The sequence below is a fragment of the Acanthisitta chloris genome, unplaced genomic scaffold (assembly GCF_000695815.1).
Source record: "Acanthisitta chloris isolate BGI_N310 unplaced genomic scaffold, ASM69581v1 scaffold43905, whole genome shotgun sequence".
Taxonomy (NCBI): domain Eukaryota; kingdom Metazoa; phylum Chordata; class Aves; order Passeriformes; family Acanthisittidae; genus Acanthisitta; species Acanthisitta chloris.
The window spans coordinates 177-17,370 of NW_008676179.1; the positions used below are offsets into that span (position 1 = coordinate 177).

Consider the following 17,194-nt stretch of genomic DNA (forward strand, 5'->3'; position numbering starts at 1 on the left):
AGTCATAAAAGATGAAAAGTTTGTGTATGCTGAAACATCAGATTTAATGTGTGAAGGACTTGTGCTGTGGCTTTATCTCCTTGCCCTTGATGATGTTGATCAGTGTGCCGATTATGAGACAGGTTTTTCATTAGTGTGAGCGTTCGTTACTTCTTCCGTAGGTACCTTACGGCTGGGTGGAATTGCAAAGCTTCACATGACTTGCATGCTGTCATCTCTCTTAGTTGGTTACAAATCATGTGGATTATGGTCTGTTTTGTATTTGTAGACAAGATGTGAAATGGAGAAATACCTGACGCCTCAGCTGCCGCCCGTTCCCGTCATCCCCGAGCATAAGAAATACAGGAGAGACAGTGCCTCGGTTGTAGACCAGTTTTTCACTGACAGCGAAGGGTTGCCTTACAGCATCAACATGAACGTCTTCCTTCCCGACATTAGCCACCTGAGAACTGGCCTGTACAAATCTCAGCGACCCTGTGTAACCCACATCAAGACAGAGCCAGTCACCATCTTCAGTCATCAGAGTGAAACTACTGCCCCTGTCCCTGCCCCCACTCAGGCCCTCCCTGAATTTACCAGCATCTTCAGCTCCCACCAAACTCCTGATGTGAACAACATTTTCATCAAGCAGGAGCTTCCTACTCCAGATGTTCATCTTTCCGTCACGCCCCAGCAGGGCCAGTTGTATCAGCTCTTGAGCTCACCGGATTTAGATATGCCCAACACTACTACTCAGGCAGCCGTGATGGACTCCCTTAGCAGTGTCTCCATGCCGTCAGCCATGGCTGGCCTTAACACGCTCTCCTCCGCTGTTCCACAGACTGCGATGAAACAGTTCCAGGGCATCCCACCCTGTACCTACACCATGCCAAACCAGTTTCTGCAGCAGCAGGCCACTTACTTCCCTCCGTCACCCCCGAGCTCGGAGCCTGGAAGTCCAGACAGACAAGCAGAGATGCTGCAGAATTTAACCCCTCCTCCCTCATATGCCGCAACCATAGCTTCCAAGCTGGCGATTCACAATCCGAATTTACCAGCGACTCTGCCCATAACCCCCCAGAACATCCAACCGGTCAGATATAACAGGAGAAGTAACCCAGATTTGGAGAAAAGACGTATCCACTACTGTGACTATCCCGGTAAGCAATCTGTGCCAGAAAATCTCAGCTTGTGCAATAAAAAAAAATGTGAATAATCATGGACAAGGCATAAGTGGTTTTCTTTAGCTGTAGTCTACGCCTAGGAAGAGCCAAATAGTTTCTTGTCAAAATAGAATTTCTCTTCTTTGTTGTTTGAGTGGCACACTTTCACATTCTTGAAATAATATATATTCTTTTCATCATGATTTGTCATTCTCTTAAACAACTGAGCTCATTTTACCATGTTACGAGATTCATACTCTATAGAAGATAACAAATGAAAATTATGTCCTTCGCTAATGTAAGTTGGTGTGACTTAGCAGCTCCTTTTCCAGTACCTGTGATGGAGCAGAGGCTCAGTTTGTCCAACGATTCCAGTACCTGACCTGTGATGGAGGCTCAGTTTGTCCAACGAGTACAGCTCAGTTTGAATCTGCTGGCACTGAAAGAATTATTTCAGCTCCCTATAGCCAAGGCCACGGCCATATCGTCCCTGTTATGAACGGGGAATTCAGCTGCCTGCATAAATCCATTAAAGCCATCTCTGAAAGTGGTGCACAGATGGACTGTCTTCCATCCTGTCCTTCTCGTACACTGAAGTATAAGCTGTGCCGAGTACAGCTCAGTTTGAATCTGCTGGCACTGAAAGAATTATTTCAGCTCCCTATAGCCAAGGCCACGGCCATATCGTCCCTGTTATGAACGGGGAATTCAGCTGCCTGCATAAATCCATTAAAGCCATCTCTGAAAGTGGTGCACAGATGGACTGTCTTCCATCCTGTCCTTCTCGTACACTGAAGTATAAGCTGTGCCTCCATGTAGTAGTACTTGATCCCAGATACAAGACATTTGTGCCCATTGTAGTGCAGAAAGAAATTGCTGCTCGTGGTTGCTCTCCCCCTTTACCAACATAACTCTGTTCGTGGCTGTATCTTAAGTCCTCAGTGGCAAAGTTATGCTGAGCCCAGGGTGGTGATGACACTGTGTGTGGCTTGATCAAATCGTCTCAGAAACTTCTAAAAAATAAAGCCCCCTCTGAGTAGTTAACTTATGTAGCAGGTGTTACTGTACATAGACTGTAGCAGCTATTGGTCTATACTGTGTTACAAAGCAGTAAGTCTACCAGAAACAACACATTTTCCTCTTTTCTGTGTAATGCAACATATCCTTCTGTATAAAATTTGACTTCAAAATGACAAAGATGATGCCAGAAGGTAGTAAACTTAAATGTGTCCAGATAGTACCCCAGCGCTGCACAAGGAAGTTTAAACGTAATGTGGAAGGTTCCTGTTCTCCCTATTGAAGTCTCTCTGCTTTTATGTTTTGTTTTAGGCTGCACAAAAGTTTATACAAAATCTTCTCACTTAAAAGCGCATCTGAGAACTCACACAGGTATGTACTCACTCTCTCGCTGTCCCTTGTTCGTTCATGGCTGGCACATTTTCTGAGAAAGCAGAAGTTTGGTCTGCTGTCCCTGTCTGGGACTCTTGTCCTAGAGTGGTGTGGGTACAGACTGCAGTTCCATTAAAAAAATTTTCAGGATTGGTCAATGAGAAGAAAAATTGCTTTTATTTATGCAGCTTTGTTAAGTCTTTTATAATGCAGAACTCAAAATAGCTGAGAATGAAACAGATGGAAACTTTCTTTTTCAATCTAAAATGCCATGAAAGTGTTAAAAAAGGATTTTTTCCCCGCTGAATAATGAAATAGGCATAGTAAACATGTTCTACTTTAAAAGATTTATGTAAATAGATAGAATTTTATAGTTTGGGCTTTTTCTTTGACCTGTTACATTTATTTAATCTTAGAATTTTTCAGAAATGTCATGAAGGCTCCCAAGATATCTCCATGTACTTTGCTCTTGGCATTGAGTGTGCTTTATAATTTTTTTTAAAAGACAAGTGGTTCTACGTATCTATTTAAAAAAAGCCCACAGAATTTCACTTTCTTTTGTTTGGTCAGTAAAAGACATTAAAACGGAGAAAATTAAAAGTGTCAATGCATCACACTAGTGTTTTGTACCTTGATGAAACCCTGCCTGTGGCTGCAGAGGCAGTCCCTGTTCCTGTGCCCACGTGCAGCAGAGCCGGGGACAGTGCTATGTGTGCAGGGGTGCAGAGGACAGCGGCTGGGAGATGGAACTGCCCTGGCTGCTCTTCCAAAGCATTCACCTGCTGAGGCACGGGGAAAGGGGAGAGAGGAAGACAGAGAAAAACAGCTCACAGCCAGCACACCTGAAACTATTTAGGACAGTTCTTTGCTGGGATCTTAGCACAGAAGTGCTCATGCTAAGTCAGTGAAAAGCACAGGACTGATTTTTGTGAAGAAATGAAATGAGAGGGCTGCGACTCCTGTTTTTAAAACCAAGTGTGAACTTCAGCTCTTTTACGCGTGGACTTCGATTTGGAGCAAAATAGGAGTCACAGATCAAAGAACTGGGTTATAGAAGCAGCCAGTCAAGCGCTGCGGCTGTGCTGTTGAAGTAATGGGATTTCACCCAAGTTTAAACCAAAAGTCAAAACAAAACTTAGCATGAGCTATGATCTAACAAAATGTTTCGCTATCTCTGTGGAAACTAGGCCTTCTGTTCAGCAGCTATTTTTGATGGATCATTAGATTATTGTAAAGAAATGGAGAGTCTCCAGGCTAAATGTTACTAAGGAAATTTTGTTTTGATAAATGAGTTACCTGTGTTGCAGTCACAGTGAAAAATTAAAGGCAACTCTACAAAGATTATTGCCTTGCATTAGTAACAGACTAAACATAAGAATGCTGTTAAAAATATTTTTATATGTAATCACTCATTAGCAGTAACTTCAGTAAGAAAGGAATATTTTCATGAAGCAGTAAATCTGAGTAGTGTCAAGAGAGGAGAATCCCACTGCTCTTTAATAAATAATCTGTAAATTTAAGTGTGTGATTTCCACTTAACATATTTCAGGCAGTGACTAAATACCAGTTTAAAATATCTCACTGGCTATTATACCATCACTAGGAAGAGAGATAAAAGCAAAGCTTTAGTCTAAAAATTAACGTTACATAGCATTTGAAATGGGCACTTTTCCTTCTTAAAATCCATTTATATTTTTTTGTACCTTGAGTAGTAATGACTTTAGGGTTGACAAAGTTAATACTTGTGTGCATAGAATTACATACCACGTTGCTAACATATATTGCTTAGGGTCACTAATGTTTATTGTTGCCTTCACTTTTTTACCTAGAAATGTGGATAAATGTGCAAAGGTCAGAGGAGCTGATGTATTCATGGAAACAAGAATGTTGTTTTAGATAAAAATCTAGTGAACTTAAGCAGGTTTGTAATACAAAGAGTCTTCTGGGGAGGTGAATAAGGGGATAAACTGTCTAAACCGTGCATTACACGCAAGAATGTGAGTACGTATCCTGTTACCTGCAGTATTTCAGAGTTTGGATTAGTTTAGCTCTCTTGAATATTCACTTCATACTTGAAGATTTCCAGCACCGATTCTGATCTTGCAGTAACGTGCGGTTGAAGTGTGTAATACAAGCCAGAGCTCTGACTTCCCTTAAATCGATTAATGAATGTTAAAGTAAATGGGTGCAAACGCAGGGAAACCTGTGAAGTTGCTCAGCTCCCCCAGGAGTGCAGGGAAATCTCGCTGTTGATCACCAAGGGCTCGATGCCGAGGGCTAAACTAGGGTGTGAGCCTCGGGGCATCCCATCCCCCAGAACTTTGATCCATACAGCATTAGTAAGCCTTGATTTTTTTTCAGTTTTAAATATTTTTTTTAAAGGACTTCTGTGAAACTTACCTTCAAAGTCTAAAGCAAATGTCACGTAATCCATTTTAATAAAGTTGTATGTGATATTCTTTCAAATCCCTTCAGGGATAGCAGACCTGTTTATCTGGCTAAACCCGTTCTTTAGTAATCATGGACCACTGAAGTTGTTCTCTCCGTATTCTTAGTTTCTTAACAATACCTTTTAAAATTGGCTGCAGTCTCTCTCTCATCCCAATCAGTCCCCGCCCTTCTCAGCAATCTGTCATCTTAAAATGAAAGAGCCTGCAGCAAAGTTTGTCTGCCATTAAAAGTCAAGACAGACCTTATGGTTTTTCTTTTGTATTGGAAAATCTCAGCCTTTTCACAGTATTTATTTAGCAGCCTTTCTCTTCTGAAAGGCTCTAAGTTTAGTAAATGTTCTTTGAGAACAAACCTAAGGGAAATGTTATTTTTGATAGGTGGAATGTAGGTTATAGTATTTGTCAGTTCAGATATGAACACACTGTCAGACTTTATAAATTACATTTTAATAACACTATAGGAAATAGGCAAGAAGAAAACCTCTCACATTTTTCTTCTTAGGTGTTCCCCAGGTGTTTACCTTACACCAAGTCAGGTGGTATTAGCTGGTATAGTTATGCTGATTTAATGTAATTACACCGGATTCCTGCCTGTTGATCAGGAATCAGGTCGGTGTTCCCGTTAAGAGCTAAGCAAGGGTAATGTATTTGTACCAGCTGCTGAATCGGGCACAGGTTTTTCTTTTACTAGGTAATGCTTTAGCATTTGGAAGTGATGAAGTATGTTTTAGTTTTGACCTTTAGAAGCAAGGATATTCTTTTAAAATAATTGCCTGTTTGTCATGGAACAAATTTCATTTCATACCCAGCATTATGCAAGTACAGTGTATAATGCTGAAGAGAGTTGTGCATTTATTGCAGGCTGTTCAGCAGTAAAACCAGCTAAAAGCTCTGGCATAAGGGAACTACATGTCCAGCTTGAAAAACGTGCCAAATGGCAGTGAAAACCAGTTACTTTTGTATTGCAGATAGACTTCTTTCAGTTCATTTTTTTTTCTGGCATCCTAATATATAAATATGTATCAAGTAATGATTGAGAAACAGTGGTCCTATAACTTAGCCTTTTAGGTTTCTTTTATATGTAAAAGATTTGGTCTGTGGAAGTTGATTGTTTGATATGCACCTGGAATACCTACATGTACCCTACCTGTAATGCTGCAGAACTGCTGGGTCCAGGGTCAGATGTTTTTAATTCTTATTTCCATGGACAGCTGCACACTTCAGAATTGTGTGTGTTTTTCAGAGGGAAATCTATCATTGTTTTGAACACATCAAGGCACTCACGTTGAGGACATTTTCCAGCTGCATGTTGGTTTTCCGTATACAGTCTTTGTACAGGCATGTTCTCTGGTCACATGGTGGGCTTGCCATTAATAGTTTCTAGCATTAACTGCAGAACTATTTCATCTCTATCTATAGATCTAGTTTGTATTTGGTGATGGGAAGTGGAAGCTGAGGAGATAACTCAAGAGAAATGGCATTTCTCTAAATGAGATGCACTCAAAATACTTCCACTGTCCCTAGTTACTTCAAATGTTTATATAGGCATGGAGCAGCTGCTGACTCGTGCAGTTCCTCAAGGTGTTAAACGTTTTATTTTATTTTGGATCTCTGCCTCAATAGATCCAGAATTAGACTGATGGTGCTTCAGAATTAGAGCCAGTTGTGTGCAGTAGACTTCAGCAGTCCCTAGGACTTGGCATTCTTAGTTCACCGTATCAGTGTTAGGTACACTTGTTAAAGGTGGTGCCATATGGAATTTCCTGGGACTTCAGGATGCCAGTGGTTCAGAAGGGAAGACAAGTAGTAGTTGGGATCCTGCTGGAAGAAGAACACCTTGCGAAAACATGTGTCAGCTCAAATGGTCCTGAGACTGTGGTGAGGGATTTTGCTCATGGTGCACAAATGGGGAATGGAGGCCCCAAAAGACCCTGCCTGGCTCGTGGTTGCAGCCTCCTCCTGTGTACATAGCAAACCTCATCCTGGTAAAATCTTTGCATCATGAAAACAGCTATTAAGTAATATTTCTGTGCAGATCCTGCTGCTTTGACCTGTTAGATGAGTCAGTTGCGCAGATGAAGGAGCTGTCAGTAAATGCCATCATTGATAGAGACCATAAGGAAAAATGGAAGAGAGTTAAATAAAACTGTTGACAAAGTGCATTAAAGTACAGTGTTGCTAGACACTGCTGAAGAATGTCAGTATCTTTTATTTATGAATTCTGCTAAATCCATTAGTTGCCTGTGTGAGAAATGGAAGTACATTATTTTCCTGTGCAAACCACAGTTTAAGGGAAAATAATGCAATTTTTTTTCCAAACACTTGGTGAATGATCACAGACCTTGGGATTAATTGATCGAGTTCATTATCTGTAGTCATACCCTAAATGAGAGATGTTTGAATGTGTTGCTCCAAAGAGGGTGAAATCTTAGGATCATAAACCTAAATTTTAATTAGATGTTACTGATCATTCACATCAGCATTCAGCACACATTTTTTATGAAGCAGGAATTAAATTCCAAGGTGTCAGGTGAGGGGTACTCCTGTTAGATTTTAGATACTGAAAAAAAAAAAAGCCTAATATTTTCTTTTTGATTAAAAGCCTAGAAAGTCCCTCTAAGCATGAAAGCTTAAAAAAACTGTTGTTTCTGTCAATTGCTCCCTGAGAGGATTAAACTTCAGTTCCAGGATATTTGATTCCTGATAAGGAAACTGTTGACCTAAGAGACCAGCTTTAAATATAGTTCATTTTGAGACCGCCCTACATAGGCTAATATAGTCCCAAGATTCACAGCAATTGCCAGTGATTAAAACTTTCCATTATTTGATCAGACATTCCTTATTGTAATTAATTTCTGAGCTTGACTGGAATGATTGACTCCTGGTTTCAGCCAGGGTAGTGTGTTGCTTGTTGTTTGTTAGATGACCTGCACCTCCCATTGGTGAAAGATTAGAAACATTTAAGTAATGTCCTAGTTTAGTCTGAGTATCTTGGTAGCAGCATTCCTGTCCTGTCAGGCTGCATTATTTATATTCAGGGATCTCTAACAACTCTGATTAAGGACATATTAAAACCTTTGGTTTTGGCAAATGTACAGTGCTTTGCTTTGAGTTAAAATGGCTTTAATGTATTGCTTTAATTTTTTTGTGTGTGTGTGTGCAGATGGAAATCTGGGAGTCTACAGTATGTGTTTAATAAATTCCATTTTAAGAGCGCCTCTTATCTGACTGTACAAGAGCCAGTGTTATTGGTGAGAGAACTAAAGAGCTGTTCTTGCACCACAGGCATAGGTGAGGAAATGTGTTCTTCGGCTCAGGATGTGTAGACACAGCCACGCACCCCAGATGGCATGGATATCTTATAAACCTGCTTTAAAAAAAATTCCTTTCCTCTTTGTTTGCATATCTCGTTGAAGAGAGACCACCTCTGTTAAGACAGAATGTTGTAGCAGAAAGAAAATAAACCATTGCACAGGCCAGTCAAGATTCCCCACTAATCCTAGAACTCCAAGACAACACTTAGCAAACTAAGAGTGCTTCAAGCACTGGTGGGAGCTCTGAGAAGGTAATAATGCCTTCTGCACCCCTGTAGTCAGAAAATGAGTGATGCACAATTCTTTTCACTGTCCTCTTTGCTCACCAGTTATGTTTTATTCCTGTTCACACTTGATTTATCAGTAGTCTGATTTAGAGGGCTCACAGTTCTCTTGCAGAATTCCTTAAAATGCTGTTTTGCTGCTCACCCTCTAGCCATTACTATACTGGGCAGAGGCTGTATCTCGTTTAAAAATGTGCAGCCTGTGTTACACATTCATATCACTGGTGAGATGGATTTTTCAAGGAATAAACTTGTTTTGTAACTCACAAAATAAGCTGAATGTACCTTGTATGCTGTCAGCCCTCTCATCCATCTCCATCTTGGACAGCTGAGAATTTCAGTGCAGTAAGGAGCTTTTAAACACCTGAGGGATTATTTATTTTGAAATTTCAGCTTTCTGTTCTTTCTCAAAAAAAAGCAAACCCTGTCTGAAAAAAAAGCAGAAAACAAACCAAGAAGCTATTTTTAATGATGACTGCAGCACATAGTCAATGGCAGAAGGAAGGTCTGATTTTAGGTAAATGTTGGGAGCAAAAAAATTCTTTTGAATAAGTGAAGACATTCACCCAAGTAACTACTTGGAGGTCCAGTCAGCCTGGAATAGACCATACTTTAAAACCGTGGTGCTGTGAGCTAGAGGAACACTATTTCCAACAAAATTAAACAGAGAAAAAGCATTTCCTTTGTTCTTATTTTTTTCTAAAAATTTGAGGCTCTATAGTACGTCAGGGAATTGGAACACCCAATGTTAATGTGAAAAATGTGAAAACAAATGCGTAAGTCTTTTTAATACCCTGTCTTAAAACTGGACGAGATAAAAGTTATGTACATAACTGGTGCAGTTATGGTGCAGAAACTTCTGCTTTACTTGCCACCTTTTTATCACACCTAGCTGGATATTTTTTAAGCCTGAACACTAGAAATAGTTCCATAATAAACACAAGTAATATTAAAGTGATGGAAAGACTGTTGGTGGGGTGGGGTGTGTGCCTTTTGTTTACAGCTCATAAGGGTATAATAGCATAGTGTTGTCTTTTTGGAGTCTTTGTAAAAACGTGTTACTTTTTGTTCCTCAAAGAAACTTCAAACTTGCTGCTCTGACAGAAATTTCTGATAGGAAACAAGAGAAGTTGCAGGCGTTGGCTGGTGTAATACCTGTATTTGGGTTTCTGCATACCAACAGAGTTACCTAACTTTAGGTTTGAAAATCCAGCCCTGGCTGTTTACAGCTTTATATTTCAAGAAAGCCATCCCAGAAGTGAATCGCAGAAATAGTCATAAAACTCTTTGGTGAAATAAGGAAGCTCATTTTCCTGTTAATGTGGAAATTCAACACTAATGGAGGGTTTCAGCAACTTGTTTTTTTCCCAAGATAATTTTAAACAGAAATGTGTTCTTGGGCACAGTCTGTGTGTGGAAGAGAGAGAGTGTCTTCAGAATGACCATCACCGCCCCACTGGTTGTACTGTGCCTTACCCAAGGGAGCATAGCCACGAGGGTCACTGCCAGTGGCTAGAACTAACGTTAGGAAAGCACTCAGTGCATTTTGGCACAATGAAAGCACAAGAGGATAAAGGAGAAGAGGCAAGATAAAGGAGAAGAGGCAAGATGATGTGCCTTACTGGTTCGAACCACTCCCTTGTGGTATTGGTAGGAAACCTGAACTTTGGGCTCTACCTGAGGAAGTGATATCTGTTGAAGTGGCTGGTTGGGTTTAGCATGTGTGTGTGGATATCTAAACATTGTTTTGACATTGTTGCAATCTTGCATTATAAATATTTTTTTTATAACAGACAGGCACATTGCAAGCAAAATAATCTCCTTTCAGGTTAAACTCCCTTATCTCTTGCTAGGTGCTTTTGGTAAAAGAGCTTCCAAACTAAACATTAGGGCTTAAAATTTCTGTGCTCTAGTACAAGACTCTTTCTCATGCTCCACAAATGTGTTTTTTTTTTAAACTGCAGAATGGATGCATATATTAAGAGCTTAAGAACTTAAAAATACATTTTGTGATGTATAAGCCTAGCAAAATATTTAAAATCAGTGATACTGGAAGGAGGTTATGAAGAAATCAAATTAAACTTATGAAATCCCTATCCTGTTGAAGTATAATTTAAAGGAAAGCAGTTCTGTTTCCCAGAAGTGCTGTGTATAATATTTCTGGCTTAGGAAGAAAGAGTTGGAGTGTGCTATTTGGCTGGAAATCGGTACCAGCTTCCTCCATGGTGTTTTAGTTGAACAGTGTTGACATTCTAACAAATCCCGTGGAAGCTCCCCTGAAGTGGAGGAGTTAGCTGTTTTCTTGCTTTTACAGTGAAATATCTGTTTGATACCGTGATCATGTTCCAGTAACCGACCCGTACTGCCTTTGTATTTGATGACCAGTGGCATTCTTGGTTTAACACCCTATAGAAGCCTTAAATTGCTGGAGGAAAACCAAATATTTCTGAAACTTTGCAGCTACTGTATTTCACACAATCATTAAAGTAAACAAATCTTACATTGCTATGTGGCCAAGGAAAACAGTGGATAAAGGGTTCAGTGTCCCTTGTTGTGTATACCTGCTTTTTTAAAAAATAAATCTTCAACCAAGATTTCTCAGAGCTTTAAAGTCAGCATAGCAAAGAAGTGGGATCACTTCAAAAAATGTTTAACATAAGGCTTTTTTTCCCTCGCTTGCAGGAACTGAAACAAAATTCTTATTTCTGCTAAATGACAAAAAGCATGTGTATAGGTGGAAAGAGAGAAAATACTACCAGCTAGTTGTTCTTTCTTTAAAGGAGTGAAAATAATCTCCACCTACTTTTTCTTACCCCCCCCTTCCTCCTTGCCCAAAAGGAAAACATTTAAAATTGATTCAGTTCTTAAATAGAACTTTCCAACGGAAACTAGCGTTACAAACATAGATATTCAGTATTTTACCCCTAGGATTTATTCAAAATGATCTGTGCTTCTACACTGACGCTAAAAATACATTTTCCAGTTCTCACTGTTGGCCAAAGCAGGGGTTAAAAGCAGCATTCTAGCTTGAATTTCGAGTACATAAAATTAACACTGTTAAAACAATCTGTGTAAGGCACCAGCTTGTTCCTCTCTGCTCATCCCCTGAGCACTGCCCAGTTTAGCTCAGGTCTGCAGAGGTCTGGTGGCAAGGAGGAGCAGTGCTATTCCACATGGACTGCCTTAGCTTTTCTCTTGAGCAATGCTGTTGCCCTGGAGGATTCATGGCTGTGGTAGGCAGCAAAGTGACCGTGACAGTGTGGCATGTTTTTAGATAGTGTCTCTGGGAAGTTGGGTCCCCTGGAGTAAGCTAATGGCCTTGACACTGGATTCAACGTTGATTTGGAAGCTGTGGCACCCAGCAAGGCACAGGGTTCACTGCTGCCTCGACTGCTAGTGTCGCAGTCTCTCAGCTATGCTTTTGCAGGTTAGAAAAAATTTTAACGAGGGACAGCTTCTTTCTTTTGTTCAGATTCTGACAGGGTCAGGTACCACCTACACGGGACAGCTTTGGGACTGTTTTCTCAGTGCAGTGTAGTCTGACACTCAGTGAAAGTTGCACGTTGTTCATACCTCCTCAATGCCAGGCTTGGAAACAGATTTTAATCTCCAGGTCCCCATTCTGGTCCCATCTGGATATTCCTGGGCTTTTGTTAACTAGTGCTATTTTCCTGCCCTCTTTACCTTTTCTGTCATTCCTTGTGTAATTCTGCAAAACGGAAGAGCAAGCATTTGGAGTCGATAGAGACCTGACTATGTATGTGCTCTCCCTGGGCAGTGAGGGTGATCACGAGACTGGGAGTTTGGCATCAAGTATAATGTGGCAGTTGTACATGAAGATTTTTAAAGAAGTGTTTGATGCCAATAGGGAGAAAAGAAGAAATGAAGGAGAAAAATAAATGAACAGACTGGCTTTAAGTTGCTTCAAATGCAGGAGGGATGCTTTTGTGTAACCTCCATGTGTGCACATGTGTTTTAACACAAAGGTGTCCACAGAAGATCTCCCTGGTGCTAATGCCTGTGGATCAGCAACAGAGTCTTTTACAGACTGCATTAATAACCCAGTTTAAAGACATTAAGGATCATGTGTATAGCGCAAAAGATCCCTCACTGAATAGAGACCTTTCCTGTCAGTCTGCTATGAAGAAGAAATGTGTTACCTCAACTGGCTTCTCTGGTGTTAGAAATGCTTTACACACTGGGTTTGGGTGAAATCTGTATTCTAGCCTACAGTATGTGTTGCACAGAGCAAAAAAGAATCCTATACGATAGATCGTTCCAGTCTTCAATCAGCATCAGAATTTACTCAGAGTAAATTCAGCTATGACAAAAATTTGTCATGTTTTGTGTTCTGATTTGCCATCCACCAAATAGTTAGGAATTCTGTGAGAGGTGATGCCAGACTCATGTTTTCCTTAAGGAATATTACATTTCCAGCGTGATTTCAATAAATCCTGATGGCTGTTTATGCAAGAAGGTGGTTGATTGGTTGGCTGTTTAGTTTTTCTTGTAGGGGTCTGGTTCTGGTTGTGACCAGGCCTGCCAACATGAAATCACATCCTCACTGTGGGCAGAGGGCTGGTTCTGCACTTAGAAGCAGATGGAAAGTTGCTGGTTGATAGAAGAAGCAGTAGAAACTCCCAGACAAAACCAATTTCGTAATTTCATCTGAATGATAAATAAGCACCTCTGAAGTAATGCTTTGGAGTTTCTGAAATGGTGTTACGTGCATAACTGGTGCAGAATAAACAGTCTGATTGCAGGATACTGGCTTCTGTCTTTCTTTCACATGCTTGTGTGATGGTAAAACAGGGAAAAGTAGGAGGCATGAGCGAAACGTCTGAGACCAGTGAAGAGGTAGAAGATCTGTGAGATGGGCTGGAAAGGACTTTGTGGAAAGCTCGGCCTTGGTCTCTTTCTGCTCCAGATGAATCTACTGCCAAGTGCTTTGATCAGCTCTTTCTCTTCTTGCCAAATGGGTCAAATTAATATAAAACACATAGATAGCAATCCGCTGTCCCAGCCGGAAGGTGTTTTTGTCTAACAACATCAAGCATTAGCCTATAAAGAAGTAATCTTAGCCTCTTTATTTGTATGAAGCTTGCTCGTATGGTGACATCTTGCCTATACTCACTCCTGAGCAGGTGTATGCACCTGCGTAAGATTCTGGTTTCACACAGAAGTCATCATGGCTTTGTAACTTTATATTTGTCCTATTTCAGCACACACCTGTAAATTGTAGGCATGTTTAAAATACCCTATTTATAGTTCTAAAATGGATGAATGCAAACATGTAGGGTTCTTGGCCTCCTATTCAAGGCTAGGTGGATATTCTGAAGCTGCGTTCAGAGCTGCTGGAACACAGCAAGTTTTCAGAGATGCTGTGTTCCCCCGTGTCAGTATAGACAGCTGGAGACAGCAAGCACTTGCCACCTCTGTAACACAGCTATTTAAGCACCTGATTGTAGACATTTCATTCTGAAAATGGGTGCTTTGAACTTTGAGGTGCTTTCTCCTATATATAGATAGTCCCAATCAGGATACCACAAGTTTTTATTGCCAGTGATATTTTAGAAAATACTATCCCTGTTGTGTTTGTAACACACTGTGCCCCTTTCTTCATGCATCAGAAGCTCTTGAACAGATCTGCAGACTACAAAGAATCTTTGTGGAAGTCTTCCTTCCCATTTCAGACCTCTTTAAATGTCTCTGTATAACTTAATTTACCCATTTTTAAAAGGTGCAAGCGCAAGTTACAAACTAGGCTGGATGGGTCACATAAGATTGCTTTTTTTCCTATTCCCTTTCATATTGTGGTGAGTGTAAAGGAGCATATTTCAGTCTCAGGCAGGTTTTTTAACTATTTCTGTACTGTAGCTGTCTCTACTTTGCATGTTTGAAAGTTTCTTAGGTTTTACTGAGGTATTGAATTACACTTGCAAGAACAAAATTTGCTGGAAAAAAAACAAAGGGGTTGTTAGTTTGGGGCCTGGTGAATAGAGCTGTGAATAATTAGGAAACATCAGCTCCTGGTTTGTCATTTATTTTTTCCTTAAATTGAAGTACAATGCTGTTCAATGTGATCTCGCATCAGTTTTCTCCTGAAGAGTGACAGCTGACAGTCCCATTTCTGTGTGTTCTCTTCCAGGTGAGAAACCCTACAAGTGCACGTGGGAAGGCTGCGACTGGAGATTCGCTCGCTCAGATGAACTGACGCGCCACTACAGGAAGCACACGGGGGCAAAGCCCTTCCAGTGCGCCGTCTGCAACCGCAGCTTCTCCCGCTCCGATCACCTGGCTCTCCACATGAAGAGGCATCAGAACTGAAAGCTGGACTTGTCGTTGAGGCTGTTTTGTATCTATGCAATTTCCTATTGACTCTTGACATGCAATTGAAATTAGTTTAATTTTTGAGTATGGTTTATCCATTTAAAAGAAATCTCAAAAGAAACTGGAAATGTATATTTTGTATATTTATGCAGAAAAAGGGAAGACACTGTATCACAATACCAGAGTGTTCGGTCATTTGTTTGCTCTCATGATGTATATGGCTTTAGTCAGCAGGTTTCATCTCTACAAGTATTATATCTCGACACATTGCAGCTTTATATATTTTTTTTTCGCTTGCGATGTTTTGACCAAAGCACTGTCATTATTGTGACAATGTTTAGTAAGAAAATTAATGAGAGGCTGCAGATGAATGAACACAGTGGAAAAGCCATGAACTGTAATCCATCAGGTTTTTACTGGACATATTTAGTACACGTGGGTTTGTTTTTCCTAATGTTAAGCCGCTCTGTGGATATAAAATATATAGAAAAATTCATAAACAGCCATAGAACAAAACGTTTTGTTCTGTGTGTTGCATGTTTGCTATGACAAAGATTTTGTAAATATGCAAATCAGCTTTTTAGGTTTAATACAAAAGTTTTCTAAGAAACATCTGAAAAAAGGTTGTTTTACATTTGATAACATGGCACATTTACAAAATAAATGTTACTTAAATACCTCTCAAAACAGTACAAACTTAGCTTGACTTTTCTTAAGAGAAGTGAGCTAAGCATTCAGATGTTTTGTACCTGTTAACTCCATGGTGTGCACTGAATATTCAAAGCAGGATTTTGTTTTCAGATTGCTTTAAAGGGCAAAACATGCAGAGTGAACCATAAAGTCAATGTTGGAAGCTGAAATAAAGGGGATAGTTAGAGTGAATACAGAATGTTAAACCTCTTACCATAAGCTCAACTTAGTATCACTTTAAAAAGAAGGATTTAGGATGCAGTTTTCATACACAGACATGTTAAGCTGGTTCATCACCAGTATGATCTAGTTTCATGTGGATATTGCATGTAATTTACTAGAAGGCAAAGGATACAGCAATTTTGTTTAAAATTACAGTGCAGTTTAGTTAATCCACTGTTCAGATTGACAAACGCAGGGGAAAATTTACTGCTGACAAAAGGAGCTGAAGTCAATGAAATGGTGCCCTTTTATGCTAACAACGACTTTGATCCACCGTGCTCAGCCTTGAAATAGTAGATGAACGGCCAAAGATGAGGTTAGACCGTGTAGGATTTGGCCAGACAACAAGAGAAAACCAAACAAACCTAATAAGTGTCTGAACTTCACAAGTCACAATATTAAGCTGTCAACCAAAGGATAGAATAGACAATCAAAATACCAAAAAAGGGTCTTGCAGGAAAACCTAGCTTTGTTAAAACTGTTGTTTGTCTTTATTTATTTGTGGTATATGATAGACTTTTTTTTTAAGACAATTTTACGTATACTTGATAAATTATAGTTTTGTTTGTTATAGTTAGAAATGTTGCTCTTAATGTAAATAGTTGACAAACGATGTAAATAATTTTGTAAGGCTTCAAATGTTTATACGTGGAAACACATGCATAAATTGGTTGCTGTTTTGCTTCTTTTGCTGCCCCTCACCTTATTTTTGTATTGTGGTATTTCCTATGCAAATGACGGAGCAAACAGCTGTATAGTTCTAGAATGTTTTGAGAGAGAATGAAATGGTTTATATATAAAGACTCTTGTTTTTTGTTTTTTGTTTTTGCAAAATAAAACAAAGTGCCTAATGTGTGTGTGTGCATGCGTGTGCTCTCTGTAGCTCCTGACAGTGACTTCTGTGTTTTTGGAGTGGGAGCTGGAAATCATGGCAATATTAAGCAAAGAGTGTCTGTTCTACATAGGAGGGATTGCCTCTTTGGAAAGTACCTGGCACTTCTGCATCTTGCCCTAATGAAAACAGTAAATGTGAAGGGATAAAGGATGGTGCTTTTCTGCCATCTGAACTTTAAAGGAAGCGTACACGTGCCTGAAAATGATTGCAATTGTCTATCCGCAGTAGCATAATTGGAAATCAGAGGTACCTGTTGGGTGCATAGAAGTACATAAATTCTTTCCCGCTTTCAAAATGGATAAAACCAGACATGAACAGTGTTAGCAAAAGAAGTTTCTCCCCCAAAAAGTCCTTTCATGCCCTAGAAAGGCAGGAAGGTGCCATAGCAGTGCTATGCAATGCCTGGCACAGCAGTGTTTCCTTTTCAGTATTTCTCCCTTGGGAGATGAGAGTATAGTTCACTTGAAAAATCTGAGTG

At 39.9% G+C, this 17,194-nt stretch overlaps 1 protein-coding gene across 1 annotated transcript; it reads left to right on the plus strand.

Annotated features, from left to right (window-relative positions):
• The first annotated feature begins 274 nt into the window (after positions 1-274).
• On the plus strand, positions 275-15,526 carry KLF5 (Kruppel-like factor 5 (intestinal)). The gene is made up of 3 exons (XM_009076017.1): positions 275-1,139; positions 2,472-2,531; positions 14,728-15,526. Exons 1-3 carry the CDS (start codon positions 281-283, stop codon positions 14,904-14,906), a joined length of 1,098 nt encoding a protein of 365 aa, XP_009074265.1. The 5' UTR covers positions 275-280; the 3' UTR covers positions 14,907-15,526.
• Positions 15,527-17,194: the final 1,668 nt, after the last annotated feature.